Source organism: Toxotes jaculatrix, chromosome 1, assembly GCF_017976425.1.
Source record: "Toxotes jaculatrix isolate fToxJac2 chromosome 1, fToxJac2.pri, whole genome shotgun sequence".
NCBI classification, from domain to species: Eukaryota; Metazoa; Chordata; class Actinopteri; family Toxotidae; genus Toxotes; species Toxotes jaculatrix.
This window is the reverse complement of record NC_054394.1, coordinates 31,450,447-31,464,293: the sequence shown is the minus strand read 5'-3', so window position 1 is coordinate 31,464,293 and position 13,847 is coordinate 31,450,447. Positions and strand designations below refer to the sequence as shown.

The following is a 13,847-nucleotide window of genomic DNA, read 5'->3' as shown; positions in this document are numbered from 1 at the left end:
TCAGGGAGGAGCCACTGTTTCTGTTTTCTCTCTGTAATATGGTTTTTCTGCAACCATGTAAAAAGATTGTTTTATGTCCAAAGGAAAGTGAAAGTGCTTCACCACAGGAAAGCTGAAAGTACTCTGTGTAATGTTTAATATCTTTTTTTTTTTGTCTCCTCAGCTTTTGAAGGCTCTGAAACAGAAGCTCCATGAGAAGGAGGAGGTGCTGCTGGGTAAAACCCAGGTTATCGATGTTCTCCAGGGGGAGGTGGACGGCAGGGATCAGCAGATAAAGGTCAGGAAACACTTCTCCTCCCTTTAAGCACCTTTGTCCCCCATGTCCCGTCCTTCCTTTTCACCGTCTTCTCTCCCCACAGGATCTTACAGAGCGGCTTCGTCGGCTGCAGGTTGAACGAGAGAGCCTGGAATCCAAGATGGAGGCAGAGAAGCACGTGATGCGGGCACAACTTCGTGACCTGATGGAGAAACAGCAGGCAGAGGTGCGACGAATGACTGAGCAGCATCAGTCGCAGATGGACCAAGCCCAGCAGGATCTCCTGGGGCAGCTGGAGGAGCTGAGGAGGGCCTCAGTAGCTGCACCACCTGCCACTCAGGAGGCCCCAGGAGGTGGAAGCATGCCTGCTGACTCCATCCAAAGAATAGCTGAGCTGGAAGGTTGGTTATTCTCTGGCATCATTCTGTCTTTTGATTGTTCAGTTGATGCGTCCCAGAAATACAGAAGAATTTTTATGGTGGTTGAAGATGGTCATGGCTTAGTTTTATCTTAGTCTTAAAGTGGAAGAGCGCGGCCTGCATGAAGGAAAACAGTATTTTTTAAATCAGAAGTTAGTTTTTGATCTGTAAAAAAGTGCTATGATAATAATTTCTCTGATTTAAAAAAGCACTTAGAAAATATTGAGACTTATTTGTTGCAATGACAAAGGGAAATCAGTGGGATCTGTTTCTCACTACAGCCTTGAATTTCAACATTTCATCAAACTTTATTTATTTTTTGCAGCTCAAGCAAAACAAAAAACAGACGAAGCCAGCAGGTCAGAGGCCAAGTTCCTGAAAATGAAAGCCTGGTCTAAAACTCGGATCAGACAGTTGGAGGAGGAGTTGAAGAAAAGCCAGGTAAGTTCTTTCCTTTATTTTTACCAAACTGAAATTAAGCTATCACCTGTCAGCTCTAAAACAGATGGTCATGTGGTGTTAATGACTCATGATGGGACCCATTTAAAAGATGCCCACCTTGTCCCCTTCAGGCTGGTGTTGCCCCCCCGGACCTGACAGCCCTGCGGGGTCGTATCACAGCCCTGGAGGAGGAGAGAGAGGAGAACATCTGGAAGATTGAGCAATACGAGGAGCTCAAAACAAAGAATGGTAACAAGATCAAAACTGACGGGCTTTTACTTTCTCAAGTGCAAACGAAACGCTGTCACACCACATTTTCTTAGATTTTACTCACGCACTACATCGTTGTTCAATCTGCCGCGTCACTGGCAGCTTTGATGTGAGGGTAAACATTATGTGTTTGGTGTTTGCTCTTAGAAATGCTGGAGGCCAAGCTGGTGGTGTATGAGGAGCAACAGAGGACGCTACAAGCAGATCTGGAGCAGTTCACCAAGAGGGCTGCTTCTCAGGTCAGGATCCAAGGTTTTTCCCCCGCTTTCAGAGTCCAGTTGGTGAAGCATGCTCAGCGTTGGCATCCTGTCCCTCTCTGCTCCTTCTGTTCACAGGCAAGTGAGTCGGGCAGTGCTGATGACACTCAGAGCCAGGTCCTGGAGTGGCAGGAGATGGTGGCTGAGGCAGTCAGTGCCAGGGACCGGGCCAAGGAGGAGAAAGCTGCCATGGCCCTCCGCATCAGCCACATGGAGGAGGAGAGAGAGGGTAAGACCTTTGCTAGCATTAGGTAGATGTGGAGTCACTCGTTAGCGTGAGACTTCGTTGGAAAGTCTGCGCCGCTGTTTTCATTTTATAGAAAATAAAACACGGATGTTCGTATTTATGGCACATACCTGCCTAATGCACACCTAATCTGCAACAGTGCTCATGCACAATGAGTCTCATTTATATCAAGAAATAACCTTACGTAACCTCTCCTGATTCCTTTTAATAACAGACCAAACGTCGCTCTGGGCCTTGTACACCACATCCCACTATAATTTAACCAGAGACATAAATCTCCAGTAACCTGAACTTCCTCTCTTCTCACATTAGTTGACATAATCAGTAATTATTCAGTCATACTTCAGCTGATTATTTTGACAGCCCCTTTGTTATTAGAGCATTATTTTTACCACCTAAACTTTATCAGCAGAACGGAGGAAACTGGCTGTAAAGCTGACCACAGCAACACAGAAACCAGAGTCATGGTTAAATTCAGTTTTATACTCGACATAAACTTAAACTGGTTCCACCAGCTGTGCCAGTCACCATGAAGTGTCTGCTGCTGCCTTCCCTCAGGGCAGGTCAGATGCAGAGGAATGGTTTAATGAGTTTGTGTTCATGTGACAGCAAACTGATAAATCAAAGACTGCAGAGGAAATGATTCAATGCTCTGCACGTCCCAGTGGTCAGAGTCTTCTTGGTAGAAGTGAGTCATGTGGCACCTTCCCGTGCATTTTCCAGGACATTTGGCTGTTTAGGATCAGTGTGTATTTCCCATGACTGTTAATCAGAGTTTGATTTCAACCACAGTGAAATCTGCTCTTTTCTATGAATGTACCCAGTTGCTGGTGTATTAGGTCCACTCAGGCTGATATTCCTGAAATAGATCCGACCTTCGTGAAGGTGAACATGTTGAGGTGAAGATTCAACTTCATGGTCATTTTCGAGGCCGTAGCTCAAAGTGTGCAGCTCCTGAATTGTGTTGTTTCATACTGACAGGTTTCTAATATTTAGCCTCCCCTCACTGAGATGAATGTGGTTTACAAAACATTAGAAACACCTTTCAGTATAAGACAGTATAATTCAATAAACTGAATAAACTGGCAGCTGAGTCTAAGTTTCAGTTTATTTTGTGTTTTGTCCCAGTACCCCTCCATCACCAGTACCACCATTAAACTGTGTAGCGGAGAGATTTAGTGTTTGTGTTGACCACGTGTCCTCCTGTTGTCTCACTGAACATTACTCTCTCTGTCTTTATTTTTTTCCCCTCACCCTCACCTTTGTTAATGGGGAGCATTTGGTTGACCCTGTGCTGCCTCCCATCTCATGGACCTCCGCCCCCACCCTCCCTACTCTCCCACTCCAGCCCCTGCTCCAGGGATGGGAGCAGCCACTCAGAACAGTTTCCCATCAGTTTTGTGCATGCAGGCTCCTCCACACCTTCAGCGCAGCTCTTACTCACTGTACTGCCTGCAGTTCCCCGTTAATTCTGCCTTTACTGGGGTTGAACTACAGGCAGTGCAGTGGTAGGCTGCACTTCAGAGTCTGCCATTTTGTTTATCCTTTCTTTCCCTCTCCTGTGTTGTTCCTCTTTTCCATTCCTTCACCCCTTTCTGTTCTTCTGTCCTCCTTTGTTTCTGTCCTTTGATTACTGGTGTGGCCACACTGAAATATACTGGAATAATCTGCCAATCATAACATCCTGCTATCTAAGAAAATCAAACAACACTGTTATCTTTCTTTTGTGGTGGGGCGGCTAAATTTGCACTAACTCTGGAGAGAGGACCGCCGTGTGAGTTTCTGTGCGTCGTGTGGCGTCAGATGCTCCAAACATACGAGAACATTCACGTCGGATGTCCTTATAGGCTGATAGCACAGATCCTGGGGGAAGAGGTGATCTCATCACTGGTTACTGACAAAGCTCACACAGTCCAAGCTTGCTCTGATGTTACACACTCCTGGAGTATGTGACATCTCTGGAATATTTTGTGAGAACTTACTGATAAGAAATAGACACAAGGAAGATTAGAGCACAAAATGCATTCTTCAGAAAGTTAAGTTAAAATAAAACTTAAGTCATGCTCAAAATAAAGTGGCTAACGGCCCCTTTGACATTATTTATGGCTGTTCATTTTGATTAACTGTGTGTGCTGCTGGCTGTTAAATTGGTGAATCAATGAAGTGGAGTAGACATTAATGAGCCTAATGTGAATAATAAGACTCAAAGGCCTCACAGCTCGACTGAACGCGCTCACAGTCATTAACGCTCCTCATTCTGCTGCAGCTAATCTGTTCACCGTGGTTTCACTGAGCTTCTCCTCTCACTTCACCTCTGATGCTACAACCAGAAATGTCCTTGCTCAGACTTAGAGAGTTTTTTTTTAATCTTTGCATTCAGTCCAGTCATTACTGGTGAAATGTTTGTTGTGACTGAATTCAGGTGGAGCGACTGTGGGAAGTGTATAAACTAACTTGCTTATGTTCAAGTCCTGCTGTAAATAAGATAAGTTTTTTTTTTATATGCAAGTTGCTCTGATGCATGCATGGCTTTACGTTGAGTCATGGTATCTAAGTTAGAGGTTATTCATCAGTAAAATCAGCATCAGGATGACTTCAGCTTCAGTCTCTGTTGTGCTTGTGCTTCTCTGTTTTGCTGCTGCAGCCCACGATATCTTTGCCAGCAGTGGGCACCAGGAACAGTGTGTGTTGGATTATTTATAACCAAACTATTCGTTAAAGGCCAACAAACATGTTGCTGTTCCATTTGATTTACGTTGGAATTTAGGGAATGAATGAATGAATTTCCTGTTGAAAATTTGGTGGCTCAGATCATAGAAAAGCACATGAATCTCACATGAACAGTCTCCTGATATGACTTTATGAAAGCTTACATAAGCTGCATGCTGTGGGTGTCAGGTATCTGACGCCGCGTGGCGTTCTCGGGCACAGGCTGATGAGACCGTCCTGGAAACCAGCAGGATTTACGTCTCAGACTAACTGGTTTGGCTTCATGAATAACCCTCATGTCTCTCCTGCTCTCACATCCTCTGTGTATGATCCTGCTGCTGTGGTCAGTGTAGGACAGTCATAGTGCATGTTGATTATATTCAGTACTACACTGTTATAATAATGTTGTTTTACCTTCTCAGCTTAACCCTGCTGAGAACCCACTGAACCCACACTGACCACTGCTCAACCCACTGAACTCCTTTTCTTTTCCTGCCCCACCCTTTGCTTTGAGCTGCACCCACCCCACCCCTCCCCCACCCATCGGAATCAGCCTGTTATCACAAAACAGATGGGAACGTGTTTTGTTCAGCTAATTGATTTAGCGTTGCTCTGCTTGCATCCTTTCCTGCTAAATGAAAATCCAGATAATATAAAGGTATCATGAGGACCCCCCCCTCAGACCTGCACCTGTCTGGTGTTACTCCATATATAAATAATCTAACTAAATAAATGTCTGCTCTCCCTATTAAACGCTCAGTGGTGAAACACTGGCTTTAAGTGTGACTCATGTAAATGGGCCCTGTCCTTCCTCCCACAGCCACTTTTACTCCTCGTCTCCCTCGTGTTTGAATGCTGTTTTCCTTCGCTATGCAAATTAGGTGTGCATGGCTCTGACCCTAATGCTGCTTTTGAAGTGGTTCTCAGGTCCACATACCGCATACAAATAGAAAAGTGAATACATATCTGGAGTTTGAGTAACTTTCTCTTTCTCCGTCCTGGACTCCCTCTGTCTCCATACTTCTCTGTCTCTCTTGTTGCCTCCACTGTCGGATGAAACTGTTTTCTATGTCACGACGTTTGTTTGTGGTGTTGAAAGTGCCTCATCTCCCTCTTCATCAAAACCACCAAGGCCATCTGTGCCATCACACTTCTTATCTGCTCTCCATCTCCGTCATCCTGTCTTCATAAAACGTCTTTAGAAATCTTCCCCTCTGCCGTCATTCTGTCCATTCCATTTTATACCCCACCCCCCATCCATAAATACGTCCTCAGTCCAACCTTCCCCTTTCCCTGTGGCACAAAACTGATTGAGGATGACTGGTTCTTTCCTGGCTGCTCCGATCCAGCACTGGCCACTCGGCAGCAGGAGTTGGAGGAGGAGCTGGCTCAAGCTCGGGGGCTCGGCCAACACAGGGCCAAGAAGCTGACGGCTCCGGCCCAACGAAGCCTGCAGGTAGGTTTACCAATGAACAGCCTTTGCTCCGTAAAATGATCCGGTTCAGAAACGCTTAACAATCCAAGGTTACATTAACCACTATTACAGGAAGTCACAGGCACCTGTGGACACTTTTGTTTTGTCAGTTTATTTTTTCCCCTGGAGTTACAGTTGTTGGACGAGGTATCAGATGAATTTCAGAATTGGTGCTTTATGACCTGTTACTGCCCTGGTTGAGTTACGTGCGTCCCACTTGCAGGAGGACTTTGAGTTTGATGGACAGATGCCGTTCCAGGACCCACGCAGCACCTCGGAGAGCACCACCCCGATGGAGGGAGAGAACATGGGAGGTTGGTGGCCCGAGTACAGTACTCCTGATACAGGTGTGAGACCCGCTAGACAGTTTACACTGGCATGCACACGGTCATCTGCACATTACTTTGGGAAGCTTAAGTTTTCTTTGGGTTGATATGTTGTTGTTTTGACCATAACACTCCAAACTTTTTGTATTGAGTGTTGGATTGTGGCTGTTGGTTGGTTTTGTCTTCTTTTCGTCTAACCTGCCGACATCGTGAACGTAAGGCCTGGGTGATCTGTACCGGGTTGTTGTGTTTACATATCAGGATTAGCTTGGTTCAGCTTGACCTCTTTTCTACCTGTGGATTCTTTGTGTGGGTCGCACTGAAGCAAGCTAAGTCTAAGCTCAACCCCAGTTTATTAAAACTAACTCTGGGGAAATTCACTGGACCCCAGGAGTCAGACATTCGTTCATTGGTTTGCATTGTCATTAATTTACAGTATTTCCTTTTGACACGTGCATGCTGGTTGAGCTGGCTAGTGTTTGTTGGTATCAGTCCACTGAATGCACTGAATTCTTGTGCGAGCGTATAACTGTAGGTGGCAGGATACGCCCCGCGTGCGGTAAGTTTTGGTTTTTTCGTTGTTTGCATGCTGCTCTCCTTTTTCTTCATTTCCTCTCATCCTGTTTTTGGTCTTTTAAGCTGCTGCTTGTCACAGAGCCAAAAAATACATTAGCAGAAATCCAAGAAATGAAATAACAATAAAACCAAACAAATACACACAAAGTGGAAATTATAAATGGAGCGCTGTGTTTTAAATGGAAAACTGACTGGTGTGAGTTTTGGCTATTTGTGGTTAAACCTTGCCTGTTACTGCATTTTACCTCCTGTGTTTCAATAAATGAATCTGCCAATGTCATTTTAATTAGCCGATGCTCATAAACTGCATCCTGTGATCGTGGCCTCCCTCTGATTCTCGTTTCCTACAGATTTTTACCTACTTTTTTCCCACCTGTACCAGTGCAGTACGGCTGTCGCTTAAAAAATATCAAGTTCCAACATAATTCACTGGAAATAGTACATATAGCCTAGAATTTTGAATTCAGACCGTTCATTGTAGATCTAATACACTATTAAATTTTTTTCCTACCTTTCAACAGTAGTTCAGCTTTTGAATAAAAGACTGACGGCCATACAGTGCAGTAATTCACACAGTTATTACAATAATCACTCCCTTTGAGCTATTGAGAGGCTTTTAATCTGAAACATCTGTGCAGGAAGTGCTGCGTTGCATTCATGGAAACTCGACTGATGAAATTAGTGCAGCGGAAATGTACATTATGCTGAACGTATCCTGAACACATCCTGAGCTGTCAGAGTGTTGTTAATCCCACCGGCCCTCAGTGGCTTTTATTTGCTCATGTCACATGATGTCACCAATACCTGTTCTTACCTGTCCCCCTTCCTGATGATTCCAGATGGTTTACGGTCTGTTGTGGAGGAGCTGGAGCTGGAAAGGAACCAGCTGCAGGAGCAGATACTGAGTCTGGAGGAGCGCTGTCAGGATCTGGAGGACCGGCTGCAGCTGCAGGCACGCATCGAGTCATTACAGGTAACCTCACCTGCACACGCTCTCCTAACCACATACGGTCTCATAGTCCCAGGGTTGTCAGACCAATACTGTCTTATACTCACACTGTGAAGATGTGACCTGCCTACTTATGAGTAACTTGCTGAGTGAATTGCATGTTTTCCCCCGAAGACTAGGATTTTGTAACAAACCCTTCTAACACAGGTGACGTTTGATGTAGATGAAGATGAGCAGCCATTTTGGGTCCCTCAGGTGTGTTGGGCCTCTCGTGTATGTGTGCGCTGGAGAGCACCTCTGGCGGTGATGGCTAATGGTGTGGTGTGCTTTTTTAATCTTGGACACGTGTCACAGACTCACTGGGTTTTATAAACCACACTTCGGTTTGTCAGAAATGGTGAATATCACTGTGGGTTATTACACACGAATGAGTATCTAATAATATCAGTGACTGTGATAGTGACTATGGCAACAACAGCAGTTGATTACAGTTCTCCTTTGATGCTCTTCTCCAGCGGGTCTGCCGTGATCCACGTCTGTGTGCCGTGAGCAGCTCTTTGTCCGGCGCTGTAGGAGTTTAGTCTTTGTATATTGATCTTTGTCTTTGTGCCACTGCAGAATGAGACGGAGAAGCTTCAAAGCCAACTTGCCAGCGTCCGAAGTCAACAGAGCAGAGATGCAGAGAAGCATCAGCTCCTGGTTAGCAGCCTCAACGAACAGCTCAAAGGGTGAGCTTGAAATGTAGCAGTGTACAGGTGGAAAGATTATTCATAAACAGTATAAAGTAATTTAATCACCTCTTTCTACAAAGGTTTGTGCTCAGTGCCTTTATTAGGTCGTCTGCCGTAGTAGTTTCAGTAAAATTGGTTGAGCACCTTCCACATTTCATTGTGGCCTGTGACCAAACTGGTACAGTCAAACTCTGACCTGACATTTTAAGATTCTAATGCATATTTCACAGAAATTGCAAGTTTTATCAAAGTGAGCATTTAATTAAATAAACAGAAACTGGGCTGTGGCTCCATAATGTTTCCTCCACTCAGGATCAAATTCTTGTTGCTTATTCTTCTTACTTTAGGCTAAGCGACACACAGGAGTGCCTGGAAAGTTCCCTCATTGAGAAGGAGAATACGTTGGCCAAAACGTCGGAGAAACTTGAGCTCATCAACAGCCTCAGAGAATCTTTGAGTGAAAAAGAGATTCAGTACAAAGAGGCGTCTGACAAGCTCCTTCAGGCCGAGCACACTGTAAGTTCTGCCTCCATTTGTTTTGGTTTTTTGTTTTGTGGGGATTCATCACTGTTCATTGTTCATTGTTTGTTCTCCTCTCAGCTTGAAAGCGTTTCTAAGAAATGCAGCAGCTCAGAGAAACAGTGCTCGGAGTTGAAAACAGAAGTTGCAGACCTCACGCAGAAGCTGAGCGTGCTGAAGGAGAAGGTGAGTTTCACTGAATGAAAACATTTCAGCTTCACTTGATGTCAGCACTGATGATTTCTGTCCTTTATCAGACAATCCTCTCCGACTCCTTCATAGCGTTTCATTGTTTTCTTGTATCTCATTATTTTCAGACACAAAAGCAGGACGTCACCATCGAAACTTTACAAACTGAGCTCGATCAGACGAACGAGGAGCTGGACAAACTAAACACTGCCCATCTGGAGGAACGAGCCCAGCTCATCCATGACCTTCAAACCTGTGAGCGGGAAATCGATAGTCTTAAAGATATCTTGTTGGAAAAGGACAAGGAGATATCAGCCCTCTCTGCTAACATGGTGGAGTACGCAGAGCAGGTCACAGAGCTGAAGCACGAGATCAAACTCAAAGAAGAGAACCTGGTTCATGTGGAGAACACACTGAGGAAAGCAGAGCAGGAGGCCATGATTATCAGAGACTCGCAGAACTCAGACCAGCAGGCCCTGAACAGCAAGGTCACAGAGCTGGTCGGGAAACTCGGGGATACTGAGATGGAGTTAGTGAAGGCAAAAGAGGAAAGAGAGTCTAAAGTGGCCGAGGTGGAACATCTGATAAAGCAGGCAGAAGACGACAAGAAAATGATTCAGGACCTTCGAGGGGAGATCCAGAAACAGATTGTGAACCATCGCAATCATCTCTCTGAATGTGAAACACACATCACCTCGCTAAAGGAAGAGCTGACTTCATCCACCCAAAAGCTGCAGGAGTCGGAGGGACTTGTAATGCAGCTCAAAGACAAAACCACCAACAATGAGAAATTACAGCAAGAGCTTCATGATAAAGAACAGACGTATGAAAAAGAACTGAAATCCTTCAAGGAAGAACACAACAAACTGCTGGCACAGGTGGAAAAATACAGCAGCGAAGTTCAGACATTGTCCAAACAATTAGAGGAGCAGGTACAGAGCAAAGAACGAATTCAGAAAGAGATGCAGGAGAAACTGGAAACCATAGCATCGCTGGAAAACCAGCTAAAGGCAAATGATGAAGAAGCCGAGGATGAGAGGCAGAAATTCAACTGCAAACTGAAAGACCGGGATTCAGAAAATCAGAAGCTGAGCAGTGAGCTGAAAGGCAAATCTGAAAATATATCCAAACTCAAGAACCTCTTAAAAAACACGAAGACTGAGAAACAGCAGCTGCAGGAAGAACTCAGAGGGCTGACCGAGGAGCTTGAGAGAGAGAAGCAGAAAGTGAAAGAACTTCACGAAAAGATTTCAAATGCTCTTGAACTTAACAGCAGCCTGGAGAGTCAAGTGCGTTGCCTTACAAAAGAAAAAGAGGGACTTGAACTGGAAGTAACTGAAAGTGTAAAACACATTTCAGACATTAAAGCAGAGAAGGAATCCTTCCAGGCCAAAATATCCATGTTTGAAACACAGCATTCACAAAACGGCACAATTATTGAAGGGCTACGAAAAGATAAAGAGGAACTGACCGTTCGAATCAATGAGTTAAACAGAGTTCTTCAACAAAGCACACACTCGAACTCAGAGATCCTGCTGGCAAAAACAAATGAATGTAGTAATCTCAGCCAGTCGCTCAGGGAGAGGGAGGATGAGGTGAACCAGCTGCAGGAACAAGTGCAAAGCTTGACCTCTGAGGTGGAGCGGCTCCGGCATGACGCAGCAGAAACAGAGCAGACGGCTGCTGAACTTCGCCGGCAATTAGAGGCTCAACGAAACCAGCGAACACAACTTCAGGAAACGCTGTCTCTGCTTCAAGAACAGGCACACAGCCTGAAGTCCGGGTTAACGGAGAAGGATGCTGTGTTGAAAGAGAAGCAGGAAGAGTGCCGCAGTTTGGAGAATGAAATCACAGCTCAGAAAAATACTGTGTCTGAGCTGCAAGCTGAGGCTGAATCAGTCAACGAGGAACGCTCACAGCTCAGGCAGCGACTTCAGGAGAGAGAGGACATGTTGAAAAATGTGACACAACAATGTCGAGAACACAAAGACGAGCTGAATGATTTAAACGAGACCGTTAAGTCTCTGAATGAGCAAATCAGCATCATGGAAGAAAATACCAGGAAACTGGAGTCTGAGGAAGAGCAGAGGCAAACAGAGCTGACCGGCTTAAACAGCCACATCCAGGCTCTCACTGAGGAAAACCTCCAGCTTCGTGCTTCCTGTGAATCCACAGGAAAGGAACTGGCTCAGCAAACAAAGGTTGTATCCGACCTTGAGGGGCAGCTTAAAGCAGCTCTGGAGCAGAACTCCAACTCGAGCGTGAAGATCAGCAGTCTAACAGCAGATACTCAGAGACTACAGGAAGAGTTAGCACAGAACATAAGATCTGTCTCTGAACTGACCACTGAGAGGAGTTTACTCCAAGAGAAACATTCTGAGCTTGAAACCCGTGTTTTAGACAATCAGCACAGAATCAGCAGCTTGTTGAAGGAGAAGGAGGAGCTTACCGTCGCAGCAGAGGAACTAAGAAAAGTCCTCAGAGAGAACGAGTCGTCAAGTTCTGCAGGTTTGCTCGAGAAAACAAGTGAATGTGTTAATCTGACAAAAACGTTGAGAGAGCGAGAAGAACAACTTCACAGTTTACAAGAACAGGTTGATGGCTTAAAAATGCAAGTTGGTCAGCTCAACATGTCCCTGAACGAGAAGGAGCAAACATTATCAGAGCGGAGTTCTCAGCTGGAGTCTCAGCAGAACCAACTGCTGCAACTTCATGACACTATATCTGTGCTTCAGGAGCAAGGATCTGCCTTCAAGTCATCGCTGAGGGAGAAAGATGCAACGATTCAGCAGAAAGCAGAGGAATGTCTTGTTTATCAGAATGAAGTCAAGCTACAGAAAGACCTCGTATCACAGGTACAGACTGAGGTACAGTCGCTGAGGCGGGAGTGCTCGGAGGCGAAGCAGCAGATAGAACAGAAAGAACAGACGTTAAAACAAGTAACAGCTGAGTTCGAGAACCACAGAGATGAGCTGAATAAACGAAACGAGTCTGTGATTTCACTCAGCAGTCAGCTCGGTGCCATGAACGAGAGTGCCGCAGAGATGGAGGCTGAAATTATCAACCTAAACGCTGCTGTGCAGAAACTCACTGCAGAAAATTGTCAGCTGACGCAGGAGGAGGGCCGGAGGGAAGCAGAGATAATCGATTTTAAAGACAGCATTCAGGCTCTGAATGAGCAGAATACAAGACTGAAATCTGAACTTAGGAACACAGTGACAGCTCTTTCCAAAGCACAAGAAGAAGTGACAGATATCAAAAAATCTGTCCTCGATAGGGACAACGTGCTCAAAGCGGCATACTCAGAGCAGGAGGCGCTAAATTTGACCATGAAAGGAAAAGAGGAGTCTCTGAAACAGCAGGAGAATTTAATCCAGCAGCTCAGCAGCAGGGTTTCTGAGCAGGAGGAGCAGCTGAAACAGAAAACACACGACAACGCCTGTTTGTGTGCTAAAATTTCAGAGCTTGAAGATTCTGCCGGTGAGTTCAGAGGCCAAGTGGACAGTCTCACCTCAGAGCTGTCCATACTAAAAAATACTTTGGAGGAAAAGGAACAGTCAAGTCTTGAATATCAGACTCAGTCTTCAGCTGCTGTTGAAAACCTTAATTTAAGTCTACAAGCCAAAGAGGCAGAATGTGAGAGCTTGAAAGAACAGATTTCACACCTTGAAGAGTCAGTCACAAAACTCAGCGACACCCTCCAGGTACAGATATCTGAAGCAGAGCGTGTGAAAAAGGCCCTGCTGGAAAAAGAGGCAGCGCTTTTGGGCCATTCACAGTCTCTTCAGGATATCCAGAGAAGAGCAGATGAGGCTTCGCTCTTCAAATCTCAGTTCATGGAAAGCACAGAGTTGGTGTCACAGCTACAGAGTCAGATTCAGTCACTGTCCACTGAGTCTGAAAACCTCAGAAGGTCATCAGAGGAAACACAAAGTGCCTTCAGCAACCTGCAAGAGAAATATGCCGCTAACCTCGAGGAGCTGCAAGACGTGAGGAAGCAACTCTCCCGAAGGACCGATGAGGTGTCCAACCTCCAGAAGTTACTGGACACTTCCAATAACGAACATCACACAGCAACGGCCACCATAGAAACACTGAGACATGAGTTATCAGAGATCCAACACAAACTTGGGGAAACTCAGGACCTGAACTCCAGTCTCTCAAAGGAAAAGGATGAAGCTTTCTCTTCTCACCAAGCGAGTGTGTCACTGCTGACTGTTGAAATAGAAAGGCTCAAATCACAACATCTTCAAGTTGCTGCACAAATGAATGCACTGACCGAAAACCTGGAGCAGAGAGAAATGGCGCTCCACGCAATCAACAGCCAGTACACAGCTCAGGCCAAACACGCATCTCAGCTGGTTTCAGAAATACAGAAGCTAGAGGAGCACAATAAGAGACTACATGAGGAAATGAGTTTGTCAAAGGAAGAGCACGAGAAGCATCTTTGTGCTGCCAGTAACGAGAACACACGTTTACAGGAG

The 13,847-nt window shown here is 45.3% G+C and overlaps 1 protein-coding gene across 1 annotated transcript in view; it reads left to right on the top strand.

The window, feature by feature from the left end:
- Window positions 1-13,847, top strand: part of LOC121183386 (golgin subfamily B member 1-like) — a 30,271-nt gene that overhangs the window by 5,414 nt on the left and 11,010 nt on the right. Inside the window, exons 9-21 of the mRNA XM_041040437.1 lie at window positions 164-277; window positions 360-657; window positions 1,001-1,116; window positions 1,248-1,365; window positions 1,534-1,625; window positions 1,722-1,873; window positions 5,905-6,055; window positions 6,297-6,420; window positions 7,815-7,948; window positions 8,543-8,652; window positions 9,003-9,171; window positions 9,256-9,360; window positions 9,492-13,795. Of these exons, the coding sequence (XP_040896371.1) occupies window positions 164-277; window positions 360-657; window positions 1,001-1,116; window positions 1,248-1,365; window positions 1,534-1,625; window positions 1,722-1,873; window positions 5,905-6,055; window positions 6,297-6,420; window positions 7,815-7,948; window positions 8,543-8,652; window positions 9,003-9,171; window positions 9,256-9,360; window positions 9,492-13,795 (5,987 nt within the window). The remainder of the gene's footprint in view (window positions 1-163; window positions 278-359; window positions 658-1,000; window positions 1,117-1,247; window positions 1,366-1,533; window positions 1,626-1,721; window positions 1,874-5,904; window positions 6,056-6,296; window positions 6,421-7,814; window positions 7,949-8,542; window positions 8,653-9,002; window positions 9,172-9,255; window positions 9,361-9,491; window positions 13,796-13,847) is intronic.